A 13,829-nucleotide genomic window follows, 5' to 3' on the forward strand; every position below is an offset into this window, starting at 1 on the left:
CTGAAAGCTGGTGTCCCCACTGCTGAAGTGTGCCAGCTGTGTGTCTCGGAGTTATCACCCAAACAGTGTCTGACCTGGGGCTGGTGCCGTGGTGCTTGGGGCTGAATGCAGAGAGGCAGCTGCTGCCTGGAGGGTTTTTCTGGTGCAGTGAGTAGCTAAACGTGTACAATGAAGTAAACTTTTTAACCCTTGCAGAGCAGCATGGGTGCATTGCACTCTAACTCCTCTAGAAATGATGGTCTTGCTTTTTGCAGAATGGAGGCATCCTGCCTGGAACTGGCCCTGGAAGGAGAGCGCTTGTGCAAGGCTGGGGACTTCAAAGCTGGGGCAGCCTTCTTCGAAGCAGCGGTGCAGGTGGGGACCGAGGACCTGAAGACTCTCAGTGCCATCTACAGTCAGCTGGGCAATGCCTATTTCTATCTAAAGGAGTACTCCAAGGCCCTGGAGTACCATAAACACGACCTTACCTTGGCCAGGTAAGCATGTCAGCAGTGCTTCGTCCTGTAATCAGACACAACCTGTCAGGGCTTGAGTGAAGATGAGTTCTGTGGGCTCTGAACCCAGCAGCCAGAGGGAATCTGCCCCAGAAATAAGCATCCAAAACTAGCCCTGAGGCACAGGCTGGCTGGCGTGTGGAGACTCAGGAGGCAACAAGAATGGCCCAGCCACCTTCAGAGCAGGGAGGTGGAGAAAGGGATATGGATGTGAGGATGGCGCTTGGAGCAAGAGCAGAGCAATGTCCAGTTCTCCTGTCCCCAGGTGCTCATTGTAAATACACATGAAGTCATTAGAGCAGTTCACCTGAGACAGCAAAAAGAAGAATCTGTCTTCAACGTTGAGAGAGCTTCTGTGAAGCACTCCAGTCAGGCGCGTGTCCTGGGAACTGCTGGGTGTGGTGTGCGTACCATGCAGTGCTTGCTGCATCTTGGCTCACTGCAGCTTGAATTCTGCCTCCAACAGTTGGTGAATAAAAGTGTCTGAGCTCTCTAACACCTCTCTCCCTTCCTCTGGTCATCTTGTAGAACCATCGGGGACCGCATTGGAGAAGCCAAGGCAAGTGGCAACCTTGGAAATACACTGAAAATACTTGGGCAGTTTGATGAAGCTGTCGTTTGTTGCCAGAGACACTTGGACATTTCTCAGGAGCAGGGAGACAAGGTAATTGGTTCATGGAATCCAGCAGGAAATACTTCCTGGCTTTAGAAATAATCTATCTGCAAGTCAGGAACTGTGGTGTGGTGAAGGTGAGCTTTGGAAGGAGATGGAGTATAAAGCTTTCCCTTCGGGCTCCATCACAGCTCTCATGCTGCTGACAGTAACAGCTGCCATGACAGTGAAGATGGGAGAGGAAAATGTGGGCCTCCTGGCTTGGACCATCTCTGCCCAGCAATGGAAAGGTCCATGTTGGGATGTGAAGTGTAATACCTTGCTGCTCCCTGTTCTTCCTCTCTTTAGGTAGGTGAAGCCAGAGCACTCTATAATATAGGAAATGTTTACCATGCAAAGGGCAAGCACTTATCTTGGAACATGGCCCAAGACCCAGGCTACCTGCCTCAAGAAGTCAAGGAGACGCTACAGAAAGCTTCAGAATATTATGAGTAAGTATTTAAGCTTGGCCAACGCTTTCTCCTGCAGGGAACAGGGCTGGTCAGGCATCAGTGATGCTAAAGTGCACACAGGTACACCTTTGCTGAGCTTATCCTGCTCAGATCATCATCTGTGTTTGTGGTGGTCCTGTTCTGCTGACAGCTTTCGGGGTCTGCAGGTTAGCTGAGCTCTGGTAACCCTTAGGCTAATGATAGCTGCGTGGGGTGCAAGCCAACAATTTTTACTGAGACCTGTTGGAAGCATTTCTCATAGGAGGGATTTGTTCCCTGGGCCACTGAGGATGTGGGAGCTCTGGAAGATGTTTGTTGCAAAGAATGAGACTGTGGGCTTAGCATTGTTGCAAATCAGGCCACAGAATGAGATTTTGCATGTTGTAATGAATTAGGAATATTCCCCTGAGATGCCGAGTTATCATGGCAAATTAATCTCAAGGAAGGGGAAAGAGGGGCTGCAAGCTTTTATAAAACTAAAGCTAAAATTCATCCTGGCATTGCCTTGGTAAAACTCAGTGTAGTTTGAAGTATGATCATGCAATTAAGTTCCAATAGTCTGCTCCTTCTCAGAGCTGCATTTGGAAGCTAACTATTAGCTCCTGTAGCCCCTGCTGCTCTCTGCTGGCCTTGATGAGAACACAAACAGAGACTCTCCTTCACCCAAGGGAAGAGGCTTTCACTTGAAGTCCCGGTTGTCCTTCTCTTGGATCTGTGGTTTATCTTGCTTGTAGCATCCTTCCCTTTCCTAAATAGTTTCAGAGATCACTCTGATGTCCCACACAGGAAGGTTGCCACCAGACTTTTGGGCTAATGTTTTTCTCGTTGTACTTCAGAGTTTTGCTTCAATAATACAGGATTTTAAGCAGCCTTTTAAAATTAAGAGAGTGACAAGATCTTATATCTGTCGTCTTATATCTGAGAATGTGATAGTGCCTATATATAGCTCACTATCCTTTTTCCAAAGAATGGTGCATGTAGCATAACCAACGGGTAATGTTGTGCCAGCTGGGAGCTCTGTGCTTCCCTGTGTGTGCTGGATGTGTAAAGGGGGGAAAAAACAAGGTAAAGAAATGCTGGGAAGCTCTGTGAGCAGAGCCCTGGCATGGGGCTATGGATCTTGCCCCTCTCTCCAGCTTTGTCCCTGTCCTGCTGTAGATAATCTCCTTTCTCCCATGCTCCTGGTTCTCCCCTGTAGAGTGAGGTGGCCATTTCTTATTTAATGTGAGATCCTATCAGACTCTGGGTGTGTGAGCACTGGTGCAGTTCCTGTACGCAGCTGTAGGTTGCCTGAGGTCGAGGGAGCAGCAGGGACGTACACCACTGGATCTGCATGAGCTCCCAGAGCTGCAGCTAGCATAGATCACCAGACCCTCACCTACCAGGGGATGCACAGGACCAGCAGGTGGGTAGGGGAGATGCTTTCTCCAGGGTTAGCTCTCCTTTCTTTATGGTGCAAGTTCCTTCGCTGTGTCTCATCAGATGTACTGCTCTGATTTCTTTCAGGAGGAACCTGTCCCTGGTGAAGGAGCTGGGGGACAGAGCTGCGCAGGGCCGTGCTTATGGCAACCTTGGCAACACCCAGTACTTGCTTGGTAACTTCAGTGAGGCTATAGCCTTCCACAAGGAGGTAGGAATCCACTGCGCCTTCTTCCTGCAGTCAGGGGCTGGGGCTGGCTGTTGGGGAGCAGCCTTTCTACTCACCACAGCCCAGGAAGGTACAGGGAGGCGTTTGCCCTCGGCTGTTTTTCTTCCTTCTGTGTGTACCTCAGGGTCTGGCCCTGCTGTACTAACTCATGCTGAGCAACATCTCACTCCAATCCCCACCAGCACCTTGAGGGAAGGGTGCTGTTGGCTTGGAAACCAAAGGAGATATCTGAAGGCAAATTGCAGCTGGGCCTAGCAAGGCTTTTCTGCTCTTAATTTGTGTTGGTCTAGATTTTAATAAATGCAAGCCATGAATTTAATTAAGCTGCTGAAAGAGCTGTTGATCAGGAATAAATGTTGCTTGTAGAACACAATAACTTTCTGCAAAGCTTTGCAGAGGGGTGAAGTGACACAGTCCCTGCCCCAATTCAAATTCAATTCAGCTTCTGGTTCAGAGAATATCTCAGTTTCCTGGCAGTGGAAGGTGCTCAGCACCTTGGAAAGTCATCCCTCCTGATTTTTACATGCTGGAGGACAGCAGCAAGCAGTGCTTTGGGAGAAGGGGCTTGAAAGGGGCAGGAAAACTCTGTGCAGTATTTGGGACCAGGAGCAGGGTGCTGCAAAGTGGAGGGTGAGAGGTTGGGGAGCAGCGGGACGTGAGAGGAGGGGCAGGACTGAGGTGTAGGCAGGGGCGGAGGTCTGGGGAGCAGCTGCAGCGCAGGCAGTGAGATGGAGTGCACACACGTGTGTCTTCCTTCTGTGCCATAGCACCATGCAGGGTGACAGCCTTGTTCCTACACCTTAGTCTGCTGATCAACCACATCCCTTCACAGCCTGACCTACAGCTCTCCATCTGCCTCTCTATTCAGCTGTTGAAGTACGTGTGTAACACCTTTTGCACTTCAGTTAGAGAGATGTGAACTGATCAGGCTGGAGTAGGAGTTAGAGGAGGACGCAACATTAATCCCACTTTTCCAAAGGCCCTTCCTTTATCCTGAATTCCTGCTGCATCCAGCCCTGATGGGCATGTGCACCACTACCTTGCTGGGTGCGAGCTTTGCAAACCAAGAAGTTAATCTCCCAGAAACGTTGCTGTGTAACAGAAACCTGGTAATGGCCAGGCTGTACTCAATAATCTCTGTCTGCTGCAGCGCCTCGCTATTGCGAAGGAGTTTGGGGACAAGGCAGCCGAGCGGAGAGCGTACAGCAACCTGGGCAACGCGCACATCTTCCTTGGGAGGTTTGACATCTCTGCTGAGTACTACAAGTAAGTGTCCGGGGCTAAGGCAGACTCGGGGCAGATGTTCCCTGGAAATCCTGACCTATTGCAGTGAATTCATAGGCTCAGGGGGATGTGACAAGGGACCTGGAGGCCAATTGCATGTGTGGCGCTCAGCAGTGGCAAGCAATGCAGCCACTTGACACCCTGCCTGCAGTCTGTAGCAGGCATCGACTTCAATGCAGCGCATGCCGAAGCGGTGACTTTCCTGTGGCCTTGCAGGGGTGCCCTGCAGTGATCAGGTCTCTTCATTTCTGTCTGTTCCATGCAGGAAAACACTCCAGCTCTCCAGGCAGCTCAAAGACCAAGCAGTAGAAGCCCAGGCTTGCTACAGTCTTGGAAACACGTACACCCTGCTTCAAGACTACGAAAGAGCAATTGAGTACCATCTAAAGCACCTGGTGATAGCACAGGAGCTGGGAGACAGGTAAGGGACTGCCTCAGGAGATGGCATCTCTGCTTTGGTGGGTTCAGAGCACTGACCCTTCCCTGTTGATTTCTTGTTCTCTACTGCTGGGACTAAACAGCAGGAACAGGTATTCTTGGAAGTCTTTAGTTTCAGAACCCAGGTCTTAGCCTAGTCATCTGTCAAAAACGTAACATGACTGACACCTTTATCATGTCATTCAAACCTGGAGACTGTGCCCTTAAAGCTATGTCTGTGTGGGCTGAGGTTTCTAATAAGAGGTACTTCAAGAAAATGCATTGTATTCAGCACTTTGCCATGCGGCTACTGCTGTTTTATCCCAGAAGGGCCCCTCTAAAGCTTCCTCAAGTTCACAAACATGGTGTCTTCCTTAGAAACTGTGTGGGTAGGACACACATACATACACACATGCTACTTTGTGCCGCTGCTCTGAGATGATGCGGGAAACTTCCATGTAGAAACAAATGATGTTACATGGAGCATGTGGAGATGATGTATTTTGCTCCTTGGCCTTGTTCCTTCTTCTTTAGGAGGCTTGGCCTTTTTTTTTTTTAATTGTATTTTTTTTAAAGAGCAGTTGGTTCCTTTCTCCTGGATACACCCTCTGTGATCCAGGAGCCTTCTTGGAGCTGAGGTGACTGCAGGCACCTTGTTCAGAGTTGCTGCTGGTGGCACTCAGGAGGCCGGGTGTCCTCCACTAGATGGAGCAGAGACATCGAAATGGAAGCTCTGTGGCACTCTCTGGGCAGTATCTGCTCAGAGAAGGTATAATCCCACCCAAGGGTGAATCATGCTGTGGGGGTGCAGGCCTGTGGGCTCCTGCGTTTCTGGGAACACACCCTATGAGCAGAAGGTATTGAACAGGGTGACAAGAAAAATGTTTAAATGCTGATCAACCCGCCCAAACCCCTGAAAAGGGAGTTGCAGTCACGCTGAACCTCCCCCCGCGCCCCCATATGCTTTTTTTATCCCATCGCCCCCCACATCTGCTCGTTTGCAGAGCTGAGCAGGCTCTGATGAGCACTAGGTCTCTGCCTGCTTGTGCAAACAGGTGCTGAAACCTGCTCCAGGGGCACCTGGGTGTCTGGTGGGGACACGGGGCACTCAGGGGCTGGGGGTGAGGCTGCCTGGGGCAGGTTTCACATTCTCATGCTTTCTCTGGCTTCTGAAAACAAGCAGCAGGGCCCTGGAGGCCGTGTGGAAATAGGTCAATATTTGCTTGGCTGTTGCATGCCGTTTCAGTTTGTGTGTGCATCCTGGGTGACACAGCGCTGGTGTTCAGCAGGAGAACGTTGCACGTCTGCGATGTTCTCTCCTCGCCGTGTTCTTGCTACTTTAGCTCTGGGCTGTTGTTGAACTAAAGGGCCGGGTGTTACATGTCCTCTTGATGGACTGTGCATCTCTGGAGAGGAATCCTTGCTGTGTGAAGATGGACAGGAGCTCTGGCTTCTGCTCTCAGGCTGGTGCTCACAAACGAAGCCGAACCATTCTGGGCCCTTGCTGCACTGCTTAGGCTTTTGCCACTGTGGGTGCAGGCCCACTTCTGAGGCCATTGCTCCTTCCCTGACCTCAACATAAGAAGAGTTTAAGATGCACAGTGCATTTAATTTTCCTTTGCAGAACACTTCTGTAGGTGAAAGCATAGCTAGGAGGCTGGGCTGTTGGTGCTTTAGAGAAGGAGGCCCTGAAAGGGCTGCTGTGCTGCTGGGTTTTGCCTGGCATTTCTGTGGTTGACAGTTTCCTGTTTTGCAGGGTGGGAGAAGGAAGAGCCTGCTGGAGTCTCGGAAATGCCTATGTCTCCCTGGGGAGCCATGAACAAGCCTTGCACTTTGCAAGGAAACATCTTGAAATCTCCCAAGAGGTAAGAGAAGCTGTCCCTGCTGAGATGAAGACTTTATTTTATGCCAATAAGTCATATTAATGTAGTTGTTCTCTTGCTGTGACTGCTCTGGAAAGCCCTTGTCTATGTGCTGTTTCAATGGTCTCTTTAGGAACTGCAGAGCTTGGCTGAAAAATAGTCTTTTTATGGGAGGCTCCGAGCCTTCCCCTTAATTACAGTTCGTACATTTGCTGTGCATTGCTCTTAACCAATATTCCTGGGTGAGAAAGGACCTGGGGGCTAGCTGTCTGCTCTGCTGGCCAAGGTGGCCTGCACCCAGCTAGTGTGAAGGAACTCGGATACCTCTTGATGTCCAGTTGGTTGTCCTGCCAGGGTGTTCCTCTGATGTTAACAGGGCGCTGGAGATGAACTGGAATGAGTGGAAGTTAGGAAAGCATTTAACAGAGCATCAAGGACTGCGAGACCTAACCGGGACATAGTAATTTCTCTGGAGATGAAGTCAACAGCAAATCTCTTGTAATTGGCAGGGGATCCATGCCCGATGATAAGCCGTTTGATCTGCCTCCCTTTACTAGTGCTTGGGGCTTTGTCATAAGTAATGTGGGGATTTATGATTCTGTTCTGGGATGGCTCACACTGCAGTCTATCTCAAAGGACCACAAAAGAGCTGTTGCAAGGCATTTAACTGGGAGGCCTCTCCAAGCGAGCAGCCAAGGGCTTCCTCTGTAACAGAGGCTGCTGTTCCTCTGAAGATTAGAGGCTGTTTCTGAGTGACCTCTTTGTGTTCACTGGTGATATGCAGCACAGTCATTTTCTTGTTTAGTTAAACTTTGAGGAGGGCCCAGAAGCATGTCTTAGAACTCCTCGCTTTAAGTAGCAGAAGCCACTGGAAAGATCTTTTCCTGAATATGTAACATCGGCTTCCTCAGCCTCAGGCCAGTGAGAGATGGGAATTTGGAAAAAATTGGACTCCAAAAGGTTTTGGAGTCTTGTGTGGGTAGATCACTGGGAACAGCTCAGAGCTGTATGGACCTGAGCCAGGAGAGAAGGGCTTCCAGAGCATCCCAGCCCTGAGCGTGACACTGCCCACGTGGCTGGTAGTAGTGTGCCTGTCTGGTGCTCAGTGACTACGGCAGTACTTGAGGAAGGGGGCTGAGAGTTTCAGGGCGCTCTGCCAAGCCATATGTGGCTACAGGACGGACCAGATGGGCACGTTTACCTCTGCCCCCATTCTGTAGCAGTGGGCAAGCTGTGCCTGTCAGTTCCTTGTACTGAACTCTGCAGAAATGCATCTTGAGGTGCAACCGGTGCACAGTGCACGTGCAGCGTGGACCCTCTCCCAAATTATCACTGAGGGATAGTTTTGGTGGGTTGCTTTGGTGTTGAAAGCTGGACTGTATCATCTTTTGGGGTGTCTGAGCTCTCTTCTGGCTGGCTGTGTGTTTGCTTTGATATATGGGACTGGCAAACCCTTTGTAGGGGCTGTTTGCTTACAGCATGTTGCCTTTTAACCAGCTGCCCTGTTGGTTTTCACCCTGTAGATCGGGGACCGGAACGGTGAGCTGACAGCACAGGTGAACATTGCCCAGCTCAAGTCAGCCCTCGGCCTGGGCTCTGGGGCTGAGGACGTGGGCATGGCTCATCCCTATTCTGGCTATGAAGCACAAGGTGAGTTTCTGGGCTTTTGCTGGCAGTGAAGAGCCTCATGGAAGTTGTGGTGTGGTGCATGGGGAGTGGGAGGTGTTTGCAGGTGGGGAACATGGGAGGAGATACGAATGCCAGAGGAAGGATGAGGTTATCGAGTGCCTTTATCAGAAAGGAGACTGCGGTATGTTTGCTCTGTGCTTTCCATGAGCTGCAAGGGCAGGGCAGGATCCACCCCAAAAAGGGCACAGAATGAGTTACTGGAGTTAATTTGCACTGGGAATGAAATACCTTGTGCCAACCAGCAAACTACTTTTGTCTCTTTTAAAGCTCCGCAGGGCCCTTTTAAGTGTTTTGACTGATAGAGCAAGCTTTCAGAAGGTGACTGGCAGGGATTTTTGGCTGCTCTCATTCTGATTAGCACCCAAGGAACAAGCCTACAGCATGGGCTGAAGGCAGGTTGTGAGCATCAGCGCGCTGGGTGCTGTCTCACCCCTGGAACACCTGCAGCGATGCCCAACTTGGAAACGAAGGTGTGGCAAGACTTGGTCACAGCAGATGAAATGGCTTTACTCGCCACACTGCGCCCAGGGTCATTCTGTCCCCGCTCCCCAGGGAGCAGGAGAGCACAGCTGAGTCCTCACCACAGCATGCTGTCAGCCTGACGTGTCCCCAGCTCGGGGACATCTGCCTGTCCTGGGACTGCCCGCTGCAGGCATTGGTGGGTGCCTGACGTGGGGCAGTTCCAGCTGGTTGCTCTGTCGCTGTGGACAGACTTATTAATTCACACAAATGAAACTGCATCCCGGGAGGTGCTGGCTGATTAAATATGACCTTGTTAGTGCAGACAGGTTTTCTCAGGTGGTGTGTTCTCTTTCCTGTTGGTAGAACTGGCACAGAGAAGCTGGTGCTTGGGTTGAGACACGGTGTCCTGAAGGGCTGGCTGCTCGTGTTTGCTCTCGGTATCGCTCCTAAAGGTGCAGCCTGCTACATCAGTGCTGAAGCTTTTCCAGAGAAGTGGAGCTGTGGGTGAGGAGCCAGCGTGCCCCGCCATGCCCCAGCAGGAGCTGAATGGAGCTGAGCTGTTTCCTCAAAGGCTGTGTGGGCCATGGTGGCCCCAGCCTCCTTTTGCATGTCGGGTCCATCCTTATAACTACTGGGAAACTTCTTAGCTGGGGCCTTCCGTTCATTCCTGGCACCTCGCAGGGGCTTCCTTTTGGCCAAGTGTTTTGCTCTGAAAGGGGAACAGGAAAATAACCTTGATGTTGCTGCTGCTTATGGGACAGCGAAGTGTGGAGGAAACGAGCTGACGAGGTGCCAGGTCCCTCGGGCTGGGGCACGGAGGGGTGCAGGAGGGCAGCATCAGGGGCTGCATGGGCATGAGAGCGCCACGTGCTGAGACACGTGTCTGCCTGGATGCGTGAGCGTAGTGGGTGGAAGAGCTGCAGCAGAGGGGTCAGGCCTGATTTATCTGGGAGAGGGGCTCTGTGGCTCTGACCGTGTTGCACAACCAGGAGTTCACAGCCTTTTCGTAGCTGGAAATAATTAAAAAAATAAAGCAAGGGGGGGGTTTCTGCTCTCATAACATGCTCCCGTTGAGTCTGAGCTTGAATGCAACCTGCTATGGACTGGTCTGGTGTCCCACTGCAGGCAGGACAGTGTGCATTAGGGGTCAGGGAGGGTCTTGGTCCGGGGAGAGCTGAGCCTGGTGTGTGGCAGTGTCCCCACACGGGTGGTGACGCAGCCCCACTGTCTCCCTGGCACAGCCTCACTGACTGCATCTCGCAGCACGAGACTCCGAGAGGTTGGGATTTTTGCTTAAGGCACGTGGCAAAGCCTGGTCAGTCACTGGGCATAACTCTGAAGGTGAGGCAGGGCGAGGCACAGCCAGTGCGTGGCCCGTGGGCTTGTTCGCTGCTCTCCAGTGACCCAGATGTGCCTGTGCTGTGTTAACATCTGGAGCCAGTAGTGATTTTTCTCTCATCTGACAGAGGCAGAGCCATGCTGGTCTGTGCGTGTGATCGCTGGAGGGTGGGATTGGGGCTGAGCTGCTGTAGTCAGGGGCAGTGTTTGCTGGAGGTTGCAGTGACCTTGTTAATCTCTCGTGCCATTGCTCACATTCCCAAGGCTGGGGCTGTTGTCAACACAAGGACAAAGTGTTCTCTGGAGGAAAAACAGCAAATGACTGGGGCTTGCAGTGCGGGAGAGGGAGGGACCGCAGGGCCCGGGGCAGGTTCCCTTGCAGAGTAGGGAAGCCCACATCTCAGGGCTTCCCCAGTCGCTGAGATGTGGGAGATGCTGCCCCTCGCCTGGTCCTGGGAACCTGCTGGGGACATAAAAATCAGCTGCCCCTGTGTTTCGTGGGCTTGGGCTGTGCAGCAGCCTCTTGCCAGAGGAAGGGAGAGTGTTGCAGTGCTCAGCCATGTGTGTGCTTTTACATGTGCATCTCGGGTGGGAAAGGTGCTGTCCCTGTTGCATAGAGACTTGGGGAGAGGATGGGTCTGCAGGGCAGCCTGTGGAGAGGAGCCTGGCTCCCTTGTCTTCTCCTTAGCTTGCAGTCTGGTTCAGCTCTCTTATTCCAAACTTCAGAGGAGGATAAGAGAGGCCACCAACGTGTCTCTGAGCCCTTGAGAAGGGAAATGTGTTTAATGGCTGCCAGGAACTTTGGTACCCTCCTGTGCACCTATTAAATGATTAGAAAAGCATAATTGTGTATATTATTAATAGCAGCAATTTACAGCAAGACGAACATCTGTTTCTGTAATAAGAAGCAGGTGAGAGAGTTAAAATTCAAGTTGACTTCTGAACCAGCTGTGCCTTTTGATGTCAACAAATCTTGGGGTGAGAGCTTTCAAATTTTTTTCCCTTCAGATTATTTTTCCCTGCTTAAGGTTATAAAAAGTCTGCATATTCATAAGGATGCTAAAATCATCTGGTAGGGCAGGCATGTTATAAACACATTGATTTCATCAAACAGGTAGAATAAAGCTTCATAGCAAACGAGTTCTGGGAGAATCTGTACCGTTGGCTGAGAAACCCTGAGCCAGACCATCAGATGATGATGTCTTTCACAGGTTACTTTTGCTTTTAAGTCCTGGGCATTGCTCTCCACGGGGGCCTGCAGGAGGAAGGAGTGTCTGATGTTTTCCTCCGCTGTTTTGGCTCTTCTTCCTGAGCTCTTTGTGATTTTAATTAATATTCTGAGAGCAATTGGACAAAGCTGGAGGCCAGGGAAGTGGGGCAGTGCTGCAAAAGTCTTGTGAAAGCAACGACCTTGTTAAGAAATGCAAACACAGAGAGCTTAAAGCAACAAACAGAAGAAGCTAGAGAGTAGCTAAAACATGAAACAAATAAACAGAGGTTGTGTCTGTTTCTACAAACACCCAAAAACGTGGCCCTGAAAACTGAGCTTGCCTTCTTTCACACACTGCAAGTTAAGCGTTGAGTACTGGTAGGCTTTTGCCTTTGGAGAGAAGTAAGGGGACTTGCTGTGCCTGTAAGAGAGTGATTTTGTAGGGGTGAAGGCAGCCATGAACACCAACTGCTGCCTGGTGCTGGGAGATGTCCCACGGTGCAAACAGCCAGCTCAGCCCTCGGCCAGCCTCAGTGTCTCTCCAAAATGAAAACTGCCTCTAGGCTGCTTTTCTTCCACTCTCAGCAGCACGTCAGCCTCAGTCGTCATCGCTGATGGCAGCGGTAGTGTTAGGAGACACTGAGCAACACCTCTCCTGGCAGCTGGGTGTAGGTGGGGAGGGATGCAGGTGTTCCAGAAGGTGTTGGTATGTAGATGCTTTCAGAGCATTGTAAGCTGGTTCCTGGCATGGTCGCTGTGCTGTTTGCAGTACGCAGACACCGCTGCCCAGCTGTGCTTGAGGTCTGAGGGCAGGAAAGGACTCGGCTGTGAGCCTGGCTTGCCCTGCTCTCTGCATGTCTTCTGCTGAAAAAGGGTAGGCACAAGGCAAGGCTGCTTGTTTGGTGTTCAGGAGCTGGAGCGCTGCTCATCCCTGTGTGAGAGGCAGATGTGCTGCAGGTTGTATTCTCGGGTGGTGGGGTGGGCATGAAACCCCTCTCTTTCCTGAGCAGTAATCAGCTGTGTGTGGCTTTGAATGTGGGTCTTTGCATCCTCAGTGCAGTTCTGAGCTTGCCTTCTTCACAGGAATCTTTGAACCCTTGGATCAATTAGATAGGAATAGAAGAAATCTGCTTTTATGTTTCCCAGCCTCTTTGGTTTTGTTTGTTTGCTTATTTTAAATATCTTTGAAGTATCTAAGAAGTGTTTAGGGCTGCTGAAACACGCTGGATTGACGAGCCCTCTATTGACACAAAGCAGGAAGGAGGCAGTGCTGCTAACCCGTGCCAGCCTGTGCCTCGGGCTGGGGTGCTGCCCAGTGACAGGGGTGTTCCTCCTCCATGGTTTGCTCAACCCTTCGAAGGAGTGTGCTGAGTGACAGCAGAGAGACGTGGTGCTCTGAGACCAGCGTCCTTCTGACAGTGGGACAGCCCTGGTCACTGAGGCTGTGGTTTCAGTGTCTGGGTAGCGTTTGCCTTCCGCTCAGCAGACGAGTACAGAGGTCACATCGCTAACGGCTTCAGCACAGAACCTGCCCCGTTCTTACAAGTCTCACTGAGTAAGCATAGCGATTGAAATTGCTTAATATTAAGTACCCTCAACTACATTTGATTTTCCCCAAGAGCTGATGTGCTGCAGCTCAGTGTTTTTTCATTCTGAAAATGAAAGCCCGAGGCCGTGCTGGTTAATTGTACCTGCTTATGCAGGGTTTTGATGGATGAGGTTGTTGACTAATGCAGAGTACCTTTTGGCCAAGTGGAAGGCAGAATGCAAGGTGGTCTGGTTGCTTTATTGTGCTCTAACAGATGCTCAGTGGAGCCTTAGCTTCTGAGCTCAGAGTGTGCTAGTGCAAATGTTCCCACGTGCCTCCCAGCGAGGGACCTGCAGGAAGGTTTCCAAAAAGACCAGAGTCTGTGGTGGTCCTTGCTGTGGTGCTTAAGGGAGCAGGGCAGGAAGGACAGGAGTGCTGCTTGCGTGGGGGGCTGCTTGGGTGAAGATTTAGGACTTCTAAAAGATGCCTCTTCATTATCTTTCTAACGAGTCTTTTCCAAATCTGAGTAACTGCTGCTGTTACAGCTGTTAAATCATTCTGGCAGCACCGATGGGGGGATGAACCTCTGAGTCATTTGGATTTAAACCGAGTAATTTAGCCCTCAGTTCAGACTGCCCCAGTATTGGCTTTATGAAGTTTTAAAATATTCTTCTTAAAGCATTAAGAAGTATTTAACGTTCTTCTCTCATCTTGCTCTGTATGTGAGTCTCCTTCCCAGCGTCAGTGTAAAGTACAGCAAGGCTTCTCTGCTCACAGCAGAGGAAATGCTCCA

General features: G+C 50.9%; 1 protein-coding gene across 1 annotated transcript in view; it reads left to right on the forward strand.

The window, feature by feature from the left end:
- GPSM1 (G protein signaling modulator 1) overlaps positions 1-13,829 on the forward strand; it is a 75,412-nt gene that overhangs the window by 25,723 nt on the left and 35,860 nt on the right. The window contains exons 2-9 of the mRNA XM_068413797.1: positions 255-476; positions 1,023-1,158; positions 1,456-1,598; positions 3,105-3,228; positions 4,397-4,512; positions 4,796-4,951; positions 6,704-6,812; positions 8,333-8,459. Of these exons, the coding sequence (XP_068269898.1) occupies positions 255-476; positions 1,023-1,158; positions 1,456-1,598; positions 3,105-3,228; positions 4,397-4,512; positions 4,796-4,951; positions 6,704-6,812; positions 8,333-8,459 (1,133 nt within the window). The remainder of the gene's footprint in view (positions 1-254; positions 477-1,022; positions 1,159-1,455; positions 1,599-3,104; positions 3,229-4,396; positions 4,513-4,795; positions 4,952-6,703; positions 6,813-8,332; positions 8,460-13,829) is intronic.

The sequence above is a fragment of the Nyctibius grandis genome, chromosome 16 (genome assembly GCF_013368605.1).
Source record: "Nyctibius grandis isolate bNycGra1 chromosome 16, bNycGra1.pri, whole genome shotgun sequence".
NCBI classification, from domain to species: Eukaryota; Metazoa; Chordata; class Aves; order Nyctibiiformes; family Nyctibiidae; genus Nyctibius; species Nyctibius grandis.